Consider the following 16,474-nt stretch of genomic DNA (forward strand, 5'->3'; position numbering starts at 1 on the left):
AGGGATTTTGAGTAGCCGAAACTATTCGTATAAAAATTTCGCGTGGAGCCGCTATCAATAAACAATACGCGAAGAACAAAACAGGCAGAAGTCATCTGCTAAAAATACTCTGAAATCTGACAAGAAATACAAATATATTGATGCCGCTCATATAATCATTTAGTCATTTCTAAATAAAAATAAAAAGTGCAAAGATGACTGCATTCTCTTTCCTAAAGCGAGTGTTTCTTGGTTCATTGCCGATTTTTGCACACTTTCATACATAAACATTACTACAATAATGCTGGTAGAAAAAGTAGCAAAATTAAATTATACTAAATGTTCGATCAAAATTAACATAATTAAATGCGTAGTGCGTGCGTTGATTTGAATCGGAGATATAACAAATTTACTTGATATAATTGCATAGTCTGAAAATTCGAACACCACAATTTTCAGTGCCCTTACTCTGTCATTCGAAGGTCTGCATTTGTATTTTTTCTTTGACATTTTTACTTTTCACTTAACTGCAAAAACGGAATTATAACATCAATTCATGTGGTTGTATGGTGTCATCCACATTGTAATCTCCATTTATCGTCTGTTACATAATAAAAAAACTACATAATTATAATGAAGACAGTATCAGTCTTGTTTAGAACTCAATCAAAATAGTGCACTGGATCTGGCGACTTTAAACGTAGTTTTAATAGAGTGCTTCGAACCAATATAAATTCGGCACTTTCAATGTACAAGCAACCGTCATTGGTTCTTTGTAGAGTTAAACGGGACGCTTTTGCTATTGAATGCCATTTTTCTCTGGGACACATGTAACCTTTTTTGAAATGATGAGGTCAGGACCATTTTTAGAATTAACAATTAGAGTGAAAATTGTATTTGAGTTATTTAGTACGGAATATAAGCGCAGTTTGACGAAAGCGTTTACAGCAAAATACGCGTGTTATAAAGAATAAAAAGATGACACCCCAAGTATAGCGTCCTACTTCGACAAGCAAATTTGGGAAAGCAACGTAAAAGACATTTATTTGCCCCATCAAGAGAGCAACATCATCTGTTTCAGCAACCGATTTCTCTCCTCCTCTATCTGCATGAGTTCTTTGGTCTTCCGTTGCTTGGTCACCTCGTGCAGATTCCTCTTGAGACGACCGGCCGCCGACTGCGCCAGCGCCCGGGCTTCTAGCCTCTGGGCCCCCTTGGCGCTGACGCACCGAACCGCCATTAGTTCGCGTCTCCGCCGAGCCACCCTTTCCTGGATCTCGTTCTCGATGTCCTCTCTGATCTCGCTGTCTGTCCTGAGGAACAGCGAGTACTTGTGCTCAGACACCGGCACGGCAGGCGTGGATGCACGGCGTGGGGAGGAGCCCTGCCGGAGGGAAGACATGCCCATCTCCCTCGTCGTCTCCGGTCCCTCCAGCTTGGGCTCACCCTCCTTTACATGTACGCCCCCTTGGGCTTGGTTGGCTGCGGGTTTGGTCGAAACCTCGGCGGGCTTGGGAGAGTCCTCAGATTTTACCGGTGCAGCACCTGCAGTTGTCGGTATACGATCGCTGAAAAACTGGAAAGAGAACGGTGAGAGCAGCGTGTTGTGAACCTCTATGTTGGCGAGAGTCAGCGGCACACTCTTGCTAAGCCCGTTCTTTTGAGACTCGCTGTTTCCCAGTGTCTTACACTGCAGCATTTCCCGAGCGTGCGCGATGTGTGCCAAGCTCACGGAGCCGCGTCTGTTTTTCATGTACCGTTGGGGAGGCCCTTGGGGAGGTGACTCGTGGTTTGCGGTGTCCTTGTCCTTTCCAGAATCTCCATCTGGGTTCTGGGGAACGTTTTTTTTGCTGGAGCAGATCAGTCCGAGGGGAGTCTCCCCATCGGCAGGCGGTCTCCGGGGGGACTGCAGCTCGGGTGAGGTGCCATCTCTGACGCGTGCGATCTGGCCGACACACACGGAGCCGCGTCTGCCGCCGTGGAACGGCGGGGGAGGGTGGAGCTGGCCAGGCGGATTTGGGATGGCGACATCTTCGCAGCTGCGACTCTTGAATTCCGGCCTGCCACTCCTTATCTTGTTGTCGTCGTTGGGACCAGGGGCCACGGGGCTTATTTGACTGGAATCCACGGCTGGCGTCCTTGTATTGCGGGCGAGGATATTTGTACCTACGGATCCTCGCCTCTGTAAAAGTCTACCAGTGCTGCTCCCAGTCAGAGATATCTGCAGAGGGTGAAAAATCCAGGAATTGATCTTGCAGTTGCGTTTGGCACCGGCGTGAGATCTTTTCATGCGGGCTTAGAGACAGAACAGTTCTTTGAGGACGAATTTTACCTTAGACCCAAAGGCGAATCCCTGGCTTAATACCTTTGGAGAGTTTTATAGAATTTTACAGATAAGACAGGTGCAGCGCTACCCCTCTCTGCGTAAGTGTTTATTGGTGTACATGTACAGTGTACACAGGCTGTATTCAATGAAGTTCAGATAAGTAGATGCTTAGCGTTTAGAGAATATCCAACTGATATAAATCTTAATATCTGTATTTTAATGAACGTGTAATACGATGTTATAATTAAACCAAAAACCTCGCTTTCGTAATAACCATATTTTAAGGTTAGGTGCAACTCAGTAAAACCTAAGGACGGTAAAAAGGGGGGGGTGATTTGTTTTGAATGATGACACTTAACTGCAAAATTGTGTAAACTTCGGTTAATTTTTTTTGGTTCCATTTCAGGGACGTGGTCTGTTCAGAAAATACCGCCTTGTTTCATCGTGCCGCCAATGAGATAATTATGTAATCTGGGTTTTAAAAAGCATGGTTTAAACAGATTTCTGTCGTCACGTGAAATGTTTTACTTTAACTATACTGTCAAAAATAACATAGGAGACGTGCGCACCAGTACACAGTTGGTGTTGAGTTCAAATCCCACCGATGCAAGCTTATAGGTTTTCCATAACCTTTCAGAAAGCATGTACATGTAGTATACAATCATTTTTTTGTGAAGCATAAAACAATTTATATTGAAAAAATGAATGCTTTTCTTTCTGACCGATGAATTATTGTTGTCTTTACAAACCCTCGGGCGTAACAAATTTCTGTCTTGTTAACATGACAAGCTTCTGCTCTGAGTGGAGGACCTTTGGGCGGGTTTCGCCAGTGTGGAAGTCGAGTCAATCATAGATTGTTGCAGGTCCATCACAGACACAAGCCACCCTGCTGCTAATCGAATCGCAAGCTTTCCACAGCATGCATTCCTCCGTTACTGCTCGCCCTGTTATTTGCAACTGGCTTTTTGATGAAAAGACTTGCGGTATTACTTGTGACTGAACTTGTGATGGATTCGATGACAACTCTGTTTTGCGCCATAGACGCCCTGCGCTAGCAAAAAACTCAACTGAATTACAGCAAGGTAAAAAAATGAACCGAAGACAAACCTGCTGTTTCCGAAGGAAGTCTGACAAGGTCGACATTGAGTCGGAGGCCCGACGGTTGCACAGTCTCGTCACCCTCTTCCCGATTCCGACGACTTCGCTCTCTGCGTCCAAAGAGGAGATGACCTCAGACCTCTTGTCGAACAGCATGGACAGCTTCTCCCTGTTGTTCTGGAGCTTGGTGATGGCGGCAGTGACGTGGGGGCGTCGGTTTGGGGAGGATTCCTGGGAGGCCTTCGGGGAACCGTGAGGGGGAGACACGGCCGGGGATAAACGGGGAGGGGCGGGGGTCATGACATTCAAAGGCATAGAGTATCGACGGCCGAATCGGGCTCGAGCGGGTCTGTGGAGGACAGGGGATTTGGGAGGAGTGGGGGTTGCGACTGTGGGCTGGTCGGTGGGTTTCGTTTCACTGTCATCGCTACTGTCACTCTCACTATCACTGTCATTGTCATCATTACTGTCGTTTTCATCCTGTCTGCTCAAACTGAATTTGGTGTTAGTGGTATTGGCGCCAGCGGATGTCGTCGTAATAGAAGATGCGGTTGACGGTGAGCTATCCCCAATTCCAACCTTCGATTGTGCCTCGTCGGTTTTCTCATCTTTGTCGTCCTTGGCTTCGTGCTTCTCCTGCCCGTCCTCACCAGCAAGTCTCCTCTCTTCCCTCGCGCGAAAGGCCCGCCACTTCTTGACGGCACGGGTGGTCCGATCGTTCGTGTACAGCTTGGAATTCATGACTTTAGAGGCCACGTCTGCCATGGTGTGTTTCTCTCTCTCCTTCCCCGCCTTGCTCTTGTTAATCATAGCGACCCTCTTGTTATCCTCTTTACCCTCGGTCGAGAATGTTTCGACCACGGGAGCCTCCTCGATAGGGTCTTCGGCTTGGGGCTCGGTGGTCTTTTTGAGGATCACCTGCCCGTTACAGGACACCCCGGTCATCTGCTCAATGATGGACTGCGCCTCGGAGCTTGCGAACAAAGATTCTCTCCTCTGCAGGAGATTCGGATCCAACTTGATGATTTTGCTGACGCAGGTGCACTGCGAATCTTTAGTTGCTTCGTCACTCATCCTTTGGCTATTTAGGGCAATGCGTTTGTAGAGCTGATATCTGATCTGATTTGTGCACTTGTCGAGGGGGAAGTGAATTACAGACACAGAGAAAAAACTTTTACAACATAGGTCTTGGCCTATTTGACTAAGGCAACGTTGTGAAGAAAAGACGTCCCACGGTAGCCACACTTTTCCCCCGCCTGTCTCCTCAATAATCGTGCGTAGATACGAAGTATAAAACCACGTATATCCAGCACGCCGCTCTATTACAACTGAACTGACCAATAAAATGCAAATTGCTTACCCCGAAACCAGTTAATTCGTCCAACAGCAAGGGGCACCTCTAACAAGAGCCAATTACTGAAGAAAGATTAGGTCACTAGACCGGTACTAATCGTGAAGGAACAGAAAGGATCAGAACTGCGCGGCAGACTTAAACTTGCGTAAGTCTCCACATCCGTCATCATTCATGACTGTGTACCCTCCAGTCACCTCAGGTCGCATTATGCAAACAAAAAAAAGAAAAAAAGAAACCAAGAAAAGACATCGGCCAAGACTCACAATTCGAACCCTATCGATGAATGGTGAATGCAAACAATAAACTACGTGAAATGGTGGATTCAATTCAGTGGTGATCTTTGAGGGAAGAGTTTTCATTGATCAGGTCTGAGCCATTGGCAGTCATAAACAAGCACTGATGAGCTTTTACAGTGGCTCACGTAAACGCTGCACAGTTGCTGTATCCAGGTACATTTTGTTTCCAGGGAAAAACTAAAAGTACCAGTTTTGACCCACTCAACAGATCTCCCAGAGCATTTCAGTCATCCTTTTCTCTCATCAAAGAAATTAATCTCTTTTACTCGTAGCCCATGGTACAGAATATGAACTTTCTCTGTGCCTTTTTCGTATGACCCACAACTCGACCAAAACGCCTTTGCATAAGGTATTGCGCCAGACACTGGCTAAAATAAAGCAAGGTTTTGCTCCGCGATCATTGCTGGAGTACTATTACCATGCCGAGATGACCTTAAAAAAAAGTGAAAAACGCACCTTCACAAAAACTCTGATCAGGCTGAATGTTGTTACTTGGCTATCCACCAGCTCAAGGTAATAATGTTATATTTGAATATGATAGTGTATAAGAAATCGTTCACAATCGGAGTAGCTCGCTTTTAAGCTTCTTGCTACGAAACTTTGAACTTTCCAACAAATCTTAATTCCATTTCCTCAGGATCAAGCTGGCATTCATCTGAAATTAAACTATTCAATCACAATGACGAAATAAACAGGCAAAAGTTGAAGAGCGGCGAAAAATAGGAATTACTCTTCCACTTTGAAATACGCGCCTTATTACGCTGCTGTAGAACTCAGAGGCCTAGAAAATAATTTCTTCAGGAAGTTTAATAATCAGAATACACCAAACTTTCGCCAAGTGAGACCACAGATTACAAGCTTCAACCAAACGCCAGCCAACGGCTCCAGAAAGCCTAAATTTCCTCTAACTCTAAAATTGTGCATCAATGACACGATTTCAAGGATGTGCGAAATAAGATATGCTTTTAGATGTCAACTACGAAATGCCTGTTCTTTTTCAGTGGAAAACTTTGATGATTCTTCTTCCGAAAAGGCTTCTATTTTTGCGCTAAGTACGGGGCTTAACTGCACAAACATGGGGCTTAAACGAGCTGCATGCTGTTTGTAAGACTTCCTGCCGTGAACCTGTCTCTTGATTCCAGAGATGCCAGCATAGGACAAAGTGTTCGTATCGATCATGCAAGCCTGTTTTTGCACTGTACCCATTTTACACTTGTACCTCCTGTCAATACTTCTCAATATCCAAGCCCAAACTTATTCTTTTGGCTTTTGTCACTCGAGGGAGGAAACCAATGGGGAATCTTCGTTATTTTGTCAGCGTGAAGTGACTCCTTGACCATATCACCTGCAGTGAACTGGTTCGTGCATATCCTACAGGATGTCCGTGCAAAACAAGCCTAAGTTGTGTTCACAGTTTCATTCATTTTTTTTTGCAGTTTAATGGGCGTGACAAAGTATGTTCCTTTCGCGCATGTGTATTCGATATTACAAGGGCAACCCAAAGTGCCAACTTATTGACGCCGAGTGCAAACATTTTTTCCCTCTGAAAAAGTGTTTATTAATGAACGATAAACTCGAAAATTGATCGTTTTAGCTCTATGGCATTATGATATTCGGTTCACTAGTTCTCTTACCTAGGAAATGCTGTCGTAACAACGGCACGCTACCTCAAAATGAAATGGAAAATGTACGATTGTTTTTATTATAGGTACGCACGGGAAAGTACGCCTTTGGCACAAACATTTTCAAGCCTGTGTTTTTTTCTCCCGCCAAGCCGACTATTCTAAAAAAAAACTTGAAATAGTCAATAGTCTTGGGATAAGTCTTGTAAAGACTCAAGGGAGGTAAAGAAACGTGAAAGACATCATTAGGACCTCAAATCCATCCTTGCCTTTTCGTTTTCTGCGTAAGGGTAAAAAAATATCAGCAAATATGGTGATGAAGTCAGAACCATAAAGAAGCCAGTTTAATGTTATCACCAAAACCAAGGCGCGCTCAAGTTTCGATAACACCCTGTTACGCATTCAGACATCTCCGTAAACACATTTGTGCTGGATGCAGAAGAGAAACCTCCACCGTGTTTCGACCGTTGCTTGGAGGCTTTGCCTATGGGAAACGAAACAAAACAGAAAACGGAAAACCAAACAAAACAAAACCTAACCGTGCACAAACTAATACCTCTAGTGAGTTTTTTTCTATTGTTTTTTGTTTGCTTGTGTGTTTGTTTGTTTTTATTTTGCATTCAATCGGAGACCCCAAATACCATACCTACCCCCATGAGAGGACCGTACGGTCCAAGATGGGTCCCCAATTGGGCGTAAAATATATGGGACGTCTTCCTGAAAAGTCATGAACAAAAGAGGAACTATGGGTGTCCCCAACTGCGCGGAGGTACTCGCTCGCATGTTAACGGTTTGTTTCGCCAATTCTATTCGGTCTGATCTTGGGTCGACTCACGCTTATTTCAACAGGGCCTGGTGGACGAGACGAGCATGAAGAGGCACAAATAGCTCGCTTCGTCCCAACAGCTTTGGAGTATTGTGCATCGTTGGGGCAGTGGGCGCCACATTAATCCTTTTTTTCAACAATATAATCATTGTCTGATGTTGTACGTGGTGGCGAGCACGTGCCCCTCCACGTGTTATTTCTCGTCCGCTTTGGCCATTTGGCTTTCGTAACTGCTGATCGTTGCCAATTAAACTTCAATGAAGAAAGTCATTGATTGCTCTAAAACATTTAGTCAGGAATTTCGGTTTTAATGAAGAATGAAGCAGGTTGTATAAGAAGTTTACGTGGTGGCACCTCTTTGCAGAGATTAGTCCCTGTAAAGATTCGTTTATGATATCGCAAAAACCCTCTTACGTAAGCATACGTCATTAATGTATTCCTTTTGGCTCCTTTATACTTAAGCCTATACGTATGATCAGTGGCGCATCGAGGTCGGGGGGGGGTGAAATGGAAATTTTTTTAAGATCAAGACTCGGTTTTTTAAATCTATATTAAAGAATCTTCATAACCCCCTTTAAATGCTGATACTTTCCATTCGTAAAAGGGGGGAGCGTCAACATTTTAGGGGAAAGTTCAACGACTGCATTTTGAACGTTCTCTTCCTCACTGTAGTTCTTCCCTCTGAACAGGCAGTCACTCTTTTGCCAAGGTCAGTGGGGGGGGGGACTAGAAATCACTGACAAAGCAACCGCAATCAGCGACGTTTAATTGAATTTCTGTCCACGGTGCCATTTCAATTGGAATTCTTTCCCAACCTCCATTTTGTTCCTCACACATGAAACCACCGCATCTCCTCTATCGATCCCAAAATGTTTTAGGCCTATCATTCATTTCAAAATCAGGGTTTATCGACAACATTAGAAGGTTTGGTGGCAAACTTGTTCTCTTGGCAAAAAAGCTATGCTCCAAAGCCCAGTGAGGCTGTGCAGATTTCATGGACTTTCAACATGTTTTTCTGACGTTATTTGCTGGAAATGCTTCTTTCGAGTAGGAACAAAGTAAGTGCATCAGGGAGCCCTCTTGGGCCGGTGCCCACCCCCCCCCCAAAAATTTAAAAAGTTAAAGGGTAGTTTTGTTTCAATCAAAACCTTCAAAACGCACCTTTGTGTCTCAATTAACCCTATTTTCAACTTTGGTTTCACTATTTCAAGGGGTATTTCAATTTCTCATTGGTTGTTATGCTTATGATATTTCCATATTCATGAAAAAACTGTGATGTCATCTCTGGAAGAAAGCTCAAGAAAAATTCATTGTTGCCGTCATTTTGGTATACCATTTGAACTGTTGTCATGTTGAAATGATCCATAATGCAAGATTGTTTCCACAACGCTGTTACAACTGGTCAGTGCTAGAGGGCAGATCAAGACTCAAACTGTACTCGGCTCGGTAAAATGGCTGCCAGTGGATTCAATGATCTCTATAAGCTGATCAAGGGCATTGCAAGTCCAAATTTTTTTATATACGTCCGTGTGTCCTCACCACTGCTTCTTTTAGCCTCCATGACCGGACAATGTTGGAATTTTCGTTGGCCCTCATCATTCCACCCATCACCCTCATACGCAAGTAAAGGATTCACTTCACTAATAACTCCCTCGATTGCTTTATACGTGTTTTTGAAATGACGTAGAGGGATCATTTCCAAAATGGCGACATACATGCGGACTGCATATAGCGTTAGTTAACTTTATTGGAATTATTTGCCAAAAATTCTGCCCTAGGCAAGTTATTCAGATTATCACAGCCAATAATTAGAATTGGAAAGGTTGTGAAGCAAGCTTAATGTTACCGTAATATGTGTGTTGAAATAGTGAAGAGTCACTTTCTCTTGATTTTTAATTGGAGGTATTTATTAATATCACCTCGGACGCTTTATTTTTCTAGTTTAACAAAGCAGCAAAAAGCATCAGGTAGTCCCTTGTCTTTGCTGAAGAAAACAATGTACGATCCCCAATCTAATACAGCTTCTTGAAATCAAGACTTTGTACAAAGACCTTAAGTGTCCTCGTGAGGACAAGATACCCACGTTAACTTGACACCAAATAACCCCACCTAATACCAAGATCCTCGATTGCTTGAGTTTTTTCCTGGCACAGTGAATCGTTCTTGGAAAGAAGCTACTGCTTGTTTATTAATGATTAAAGACAATGCACGAGATTAGCTATTATCCCTTCATCAGTCCTACTTGTTTCGCCAAGGCTACCAAGTTATAGCTGCTTTAGTATAGAACCAAGTCTAGACTTGTTTCAGTCGCTTTGAAGATACGTCTCAACATTGTCATCCACTCACCAGCTCATTGTACCCTTGTGCGTACGGTACACGAAACACGTATCTCCTGTGAGACAGCGCCTTGAAATGGTCATAGGAAAGATAATACATTGGACTGATGAAACCTAATTTTCCATGTCTTCTCCCATTCGGTCAAATCGGTCTCCTATAATGATAAAATTATGCATTCGCCTGTTTATAGTGACTCAGTTTTGATTTCATTGTCTGCGCGTTCCACCTCACAATCTTTGGGAACAGCCACTTGTAATACTTCGCGGTGCGCAGTGCTGTCAGTAAGAAACGAGAACATGTCTCTCTACGGCACTTTCTTACGAGTGGCTGGAGCATAGAGACTCCTTTAAATGCCGGATTCTTTGTAATTCAGCTAAGCTTACGGTCATTGGTTGCTTAGGAATGATAAACACTGTCGTACCCGAACTGTATATCGAGATCAATTTGTTATTAACCAAAACTGCGATAAACTATGACTGGATCTCCGTCCTGCGTCCGCCCCGAGAGGAATCTTGCCAGTCTAAACTGTAACCGGAAAATGAGCAGTCGTCCGTCGATTTAATCCTCCCATGGAAGCGTGATATTACCAATAATGGGTCATTGGTGTTCGACGAGGCATAACCGATCTGTGGATGGGGGTGAGAAACTAGGAATCGATTCTTGCCAGGGAATCAATTTTATTTATCGAAATGAAATGGTCGATAATGTCCTTGGTTAGCAATGTGTCCCTTTAGAAGGACTTGGGCATTGGCCATGAACAGCCGAAAATCCTTTATTGCCATTAAAAACCTCTAAACCTGCCGCGCATTGTTAATGGAATGAGAGCGAATCCAAACTGCATACTTGCAAACTGCATCAGCGAAACAAAGACGAGTGTAAGAGCATTTTGTGCTCTGATAGGCCTAAATCGAAATGCTTATTATGAAACTTTGAAAGGTAGAAACGAGCATCTGAAGGAATCACGTTTCAGCTATTACCCCTTTGCAGATTCCTAGTCAACTATCCTGTGAGGGAGTTTTTTACAACAATCGCTGATGCAAAATAACTAGAGAAATGTTTTGCAGGTCAATAATATTTCGCTTATAGGGTAATGTTTCCCAACAATCAGACTACAGTTGACAATACTATTACTGTGGTGTCTTCCAATAGGCTAGTCTTTTTGGAAATTGCCTCAAAATGGCTTAGCTTGATTTAGTAATGTTAAAAAAATACGGCTCTGAGGGTGCCACGCAGTGACGGAAAACGTGTCTTTGTTCCAGGAAATTCTGTACTACAAAGAGCGCACCCTTTAAAACTGAACACATTGACTCTGGTCCAGGTGTGGGGAGAAATGGCTCAGGGGGTACGGTGTGGAAGCTCATTCTTTGGGGCAGTGAGAAGACGAGTCCTTCTTCCACTCCACCCTTTTTTCCAAGCCGACGAGGCGGGCACTCAGGGTCCACAACTTGCGGGCCTCCTCCTCGTTCAGCGCTACGGCGGATGGCATCCTGGGTGCACAGTCACTAGTGCAATAATACAAAGAAAAGGAAAAACGACAGTTGATCTGGGTAACAAATGTGAAAGAAGTCCAAATTTATTCTTTACTTAGTGCTCAGTGGTTTCCTCGAGATAAGATAGGAAATGAAGGTGCATTTTGTAATAAAAACTTTAGAATTCGATTCAAGTTCACCCACGTCAGCCATACTCAAATGAATTCATTACTTTAAAAGTTAAACATCAATATTCATTCCATTAGACTGAAACGTATAGTTGAAATAATGCAGAGAGAGTACGGTGGTAATTTTTCAATTATCATAGTTATAACAATACTTTGACTTTTCTTGTAGGCGTCAGAAAAAAATGAAGATTTCTGTTTGAAAGTTCCTGAAATGGAGATGTGTACTCAAGTTCAAAGCACACTCATTTCATCGAAATCGAATGATCTTGCAACTGTGCTCGCAGTGGAAAGGGACGAGACAACGTGACAACCACTTACGCAAAGTACATCCCGGAGATTTCGGTCAGTTCCTCGGCCACGGCGCTGTAGATGGAAGTCTGGGCGCCCTCAATGGCGCTCTTGAAGAAGAAGCCCGGCGCGAGGTTGATGAGCGACATGGCCAGCCCCACCACTCCGTCCGGTTTCTCGGCCTGTATGTGGCGGAAGAGTTGCGTCTGGACAACGCCAGGGTGAAGACAGTTGGCTGTCACTCCCGTACCTGGACAATAGCCAAGGAGACGAAAGAAGGCTATGTGTTTGGAAGGCTGAGTGGTCTCTTTCCCTTCTTTAAGGCGCTCATGCCCTGGACATTTCTTATTCAGTCAAACCTCATAAATAAGAGGTCTTCCGGACTTTGCAGATTACCTTGTTATAACAGGAACCTGGTGTTATCAGGACTGAAAACTACAAAGAACAAAGTCGTAATACTTGAAAGCAGAATGTTGCAGTGAAAAGCTCTTATAAACGAGGTTTGATTGAATAAACTTCAGATTTCCATCCAAAACGTTTGTCGATAGATCTGAACTATACGGCACCGATCAACAACGTATCCAGCTTTGATGTCAGAGGAGACCAATTCAAAAGCGAATGCAGCTTCCGGCTCCTTTAACATAAAGTTGGGGGAAAAGATCAAATGGTGTTGTTTTCTCAGGGTTTTGGTGCTAATATTTGATAATCTTTCCTACTCACCTATGAAGTATGATTTGTTAAAAAAAAAAATCATCGCCGTGGGGGGGGGACTTGCCCCCGTCCCCCTTTGGATACGCCATTGGCACTGATGCCCCCAGCAAATGCAGATAGAATTCGTGAAATTATCGTATAATAACTTGCTTCTTGTTTTATTTGCATAAAGATAGACTTCACGGGAGGTACAACCTTCGAGTCGTTTGCTCAGTTCCCGGGTGAAGAGCATGTTGGCCAACTTGCTCTGGCCGTAGGCGTCGAAGCGGTCGTAAGTGTTGGTCATGTTCACGTCGTCCCAGTGGATTTTGCCGCTGCCGTGGGCTATGGAGGACACGTTAACCACGCGGGCGGGGCTGGACGACTTGAGGAGGTCCAACAGGAGGTTGGTCAGGAGAAAATGGCCTAAGTGGTTGACGCCGAAATGCATCTCGAACCCATCTTCCGTTAACTGCCGAGGACACATCATCACACCTGTAACCATTCATTACATGCGGACCAAGGTGAACAAGAATGAAAGTCAGGTATGAAATTATGCTTTAGAATGTGAAGTCTACTTTCTGAAGGCATTAAAACAAGATGGAATATAGGTGTGTTCTGTTTCCTTTAATCTCTTTTCTAGATGACCTTTACTCCTGTTTTGCCCCTTTGCAGGACACATGCATCTAAAGGGTCCTACGAAGGCGACGGGTCCAGTCGCCTTCGTTTAGGACCCTTCTTCATCCTCTTCCTTGGACCTTTCCTTTTGATCCACCCTTTCAGGACCTTTCCAGGACCTATGTAACTCCTACTTCAAGGACCTATCCTCTAAGATTCCGGCCCCTTCGTATGACTCAGTCTACCTCCTTCGCAGGACCTATCTCCTACACTATCCCCTTTGGAACCTGTCAGGACCTGCCCCTTGATCCCCCCTCGCAGAATCCTTCCTCCATAGCCCCTAAGCCTTCGTAAAGCCTATTTTGGCCATGATCTTTTTTGCAGAATACGTCTTCAGGACTGGTAAATCTTTGCCGGATTTTTTCCAGGACCAGTAAACTTGGTTCGCTCTTTCAAAACCAGGGCGATATAGGACAAAGGGATGTACGGCGCCCGGTCACTTTCCAGTAATACCCTTTGTGTGCTTAGAAACCAAGTAAAAATAATTACAAGTATAGCTTGCTGTTTGTCACCGTCAAGGCCAAGAACAAGGCATTGAATCAACCTCGACGATGACTTTTAACGAAGAAGTTGCCAAAATAATCCGAGAACTCCACCGAGCAGCCACCGATATCATCTCTACCAGAGGTCCGGCTTACACAATGGCTGATTAATTTGCTACAAAATACCAGCTCGACCATTAATTTTTATCCGCCCTTAAATATTTTTTGGCTCGAGTTCTGACGGGACGGTATTGCGGCAGTGCGGAATAAATGGAGGATCTGGCTATTTGCACTAAACGTGTTGTTATTCAAAGGGTGTGCTAATGGGGTCACAAAAGCAAGCGATGGAAAAAAAGGAAAAACTATCATCAAAAAAAAAATTACGTACAGCCCTGGGGTCTAAACTCACACAGCCAAAGAACGATGAGGATGTTTCCACTAGAAATGGTATGTCTGCGGTCTTGACTTGTCAAAAGAACAACACCCAAGCCATAGTCGTTTTGCTAAAGTTATGGCTGCGGTTTATATTATCACATGTGTTCCTATGGAGCCACTGGCTATAACAGCCAGTGTGTAGCCAGTTGATTCGAATACAGCCTATGTCAAGGGACAGTCAAAATGAGCCCTGACTGCAGAATGGACACTGACCTGCGCTGTTGATCAGGACATGCAGTCTGGGCTCCTCCTCCTTGATCTTGTCTGCGAACGCCCTCACGGAGGCCAGAGAGGCCAGGTCGAGCTGCCGCACCACCAGCTGACCTCTTGAAGTTGTTCCTCGGATGTCTTCCCTGGCTGATGTAGCCTTCGACACGTCGCGACAAGCCATAATGACACGTGCTCCTGTTCCAAAAATGATAAAGATATAACATTTAAAAAATGAAAATACAAATAAAGTTGTCTCACTAATGTTAACGCTGCATGCTGTTAATTAACAGCACCTCAGAAGTCAGTATTTAGGCCTATACGCCCGCCGTGGAAATGCACTAGAAATAAATAAACGATGAACTTTTTAAAAACAGAAACCAAGACATTTTCCCCTCGGTGTAAATATAACGTGCAAATATCAATATTTCCTAACGACAGTCCGTTTCAAGCGCCACGCCCATTCCTTCATTTTCCCGTGTAAAAAAAACCAAAATCACGTTGACTTTCTACTGGAGAGCTGCCCTTATGATCCTTAAACCTAGATGACATATTCTCAGAAACTCCAACGCGCTACCTTGTTTCTCTGGCTTACTGGCTAATTACCTCTTCGAGCGAGATCACGGGCCGTTTCCTTGCCTATGCCGGCATTTGCCCCCGTGATGATGACCGTCTTACCGTCTAGACGGGCTCGACTGTAGCACCATCCGCCTGCGATGTACCTCCGCAGGCTCCACATGGACAGTATGAAACCTTTGGTGTAATCATATTAATTAAAAACACGTAATGATTAGCGCTTTCGATGCTTATACGCAGTCGAGTTCCCAGAGGTACACAGAACGACACGTTCTGCTACTGTACGGTAACCATGACGGGGTGCAGTGTGGCTTACTGAAACGACCTAACGCTGTACAAAATACCCCGCAAATATGTGGGAAATTACAAGGCAGTAATGAGTGCCAACAATTTCCTGTAAAATGTACGGTCAGCCTAATAATAATTGCAGGTTTAGGGCAAACTAACGAAATTTGGCGGAAGCCGTAAACTTCCTCTCAGACTTGCCCGTTCGTTTTACGGGAAATCGTTTTTGCTGCCCAAATAGGTAATTTACTGTAGATTTAAGGGATTTTAAAAATATTTTTTGTCATACAGCGTTCAGAGATTTTAAAGGCGAAACGAAGTATTGGAGCAGTCATTTCATAAACTCTGAATTTAAGTAAAACAGTTTTAATGGACTTACCCGATAATACGAGTGCCAATACAGCCAGCAACACTGACATTGTTTGATACGGAGGTACTACTCCTTGGACCTATTCGCCACAAAATTCAAAAAATGTTGCCTAAAAACACGTACTTTAGTTGCACAACTAGTAGTATGCTGCTCGCTTGTGCAGGCGAGAAGTCCTGGCCCCAGTGTGTTCTCAAACCATTGAGGCTGCGACCAAAGGTTGACCGTGAGATGAAGTACTCAAAATAGATACCGGTTGCTGAATTAGAACCACTTCACTGAATTTTCATCAACCCTTGCCTGACCTATCGTGTACGAACTTTGTCAATTAACCCACGACCGCCAGTATTGTTGACATTGAAATGATCAGACTTCAGAGACTTAGTGTATAAACAAAACCAGCATAGTTGGAGTATCAAGGTATTTTTTAACCACCAGCGCAGTAACTTACCAGGGTTCAAAGTTCTCTGGTGGAAGCAATGAACTCTTATGACAGAGAAGCACCGTTAGGCATATACCTTTACAATGTACTGCAAGTTCTTTGCAAAAGCAAATATTTTCTTATAGCTGTTCACGCTTTACTCTAAAATGTAAATTTGCTGGTTCCCCAAGAGAGTCATATGTGTTCTTTTGCTTCAGTGTTTTTGCCTTCGGGGAACCAATCATTCAAGGGTATTTATTTGATGGGATTGTCCTTCATGTGGACATTGAACTTGGAGCATAATGAAGCAGCGTGTATAGATACAGAACTTGGGGAAGGTCTGGTCTCATGTTTACGGCCTCGGAGCAATGCCTTTAAGATTACGTTCCTGTCTGGGTGTGCAAACAAAAACTGTAGACTCTCCAGTCTTGAACATTGGAGAGATTAGGAAGTACCGGGTCCGCTTGCGTTGAGAGAACGTGTATATACTACTCCATGAAGCCAAAAGCTGATACATGTAGGCTATGAGCAATTTGCATAAATTCAAAGA

At 43.9% G+C, this 16,474-nt stretch overlaps 2 protein-coding genes across 2 annotated transcripts; both read right to left on the minus strand.

Annotated features, from left to right (window-relative positions):
* Positions 1–117: 117 nt before the first annotated feature.
* Positions 118–4,862, minus strand: LOC147800317 (uncharacterized). Its single transcript, XM_087135087.1, has 2 exons — positions 3,413–4,862; positions 118–2,200 (listed from the first exon to the last, which is right to left on the minus strand). The coding sequence occupies exons 1-2, from the start codon at positions 4,475–4,477 to the stop codon at positions 1,034–1,036; spliced, it is 2,232 nt and encodes a 743-aa protein (XP_086991213.1). The 5' UTR covers positions 4,478–4,862; the 3' UTR covers positions 118–1,033.
* Positions 4,863–10,495: 5,633 nt separating this feature from the next.
* On the minus strand, positions 10,496–15,924 carry LOC110983988 (retinol dehydrogenase 12-like). The gene is made up of 6 exons (XM_022243744.2): positions 15,516–15,924; positions 14,882–15,028; positions 14,282–14,473; positions 12,690–12,968; positions 11,814–12,033; positions 10,496–11,340 (listed from the first exon to the last, which is right to left on the minus strand). The coding sequence occupies exons 1-6, from the start codon at positions 15,553–15,555 to the stop codon at positions 11,196–11,198; spliced, it is 1,023 nt and encodes a 340-aa protein (XP_022099436.1). The 5' UTR covers positions 15,556–15,924; the 3' UTR covers positions 10,496–11,195.
* Between the last annotated feature and the right edge of the window lie 550 nt (positions 15,925–16,474).

Source organism: Acanthaster planci, linkage group LG01 (genome assembly GCF_054643075.1).
Source record: "Acanthaster planci isolate LZ-2023a linkage group LG01, COTS_SCS, whole genome shotgun sequence".
Lineage (NCBI taxonomy): Eukaryota > Metazoa > Echinodermata > Asteroidea > Valvatida > Acanthasteridae > Acanthaster > Acanthaster planci.

Coding starts and splice junctions, on each gene's coding strand:
- LOC110983988 (XM_022243744.2), bottom strand. CDS start 15,555: ATGTCAGTGTTGCTGGCTGTATTGGCACTCGTATTATCGG. Junction 12,034..12,689: donor ACTGAGCAAACGACTCGAAG/GTTGTACCTCCC, acceptor GCTATTGTCCAG/GTACGGGAGTGACAGCCAAC. Junction 11,341..11,813: donor ATCTCCGGGATGTACTTTGC/GTAAGTGGTTGT, acceptor TTATTGCACTAG/TGACTGTGCACCCAGGATGC.
- LOC147800317 (XM_087135087.1), bottom strand. CDS start 4,477: ATGAGTGACGAAGCAACTAAAGATTCGCAGTGCACCTGCGTCAGCAAA. Junction 2,201..3,412: donor ACTTCCTTCGGAAACAGCAG/GTTTGTCTTCGG, acceptor CACCCTCTGCAG/ATATCTCTGACTGGGAGCAG.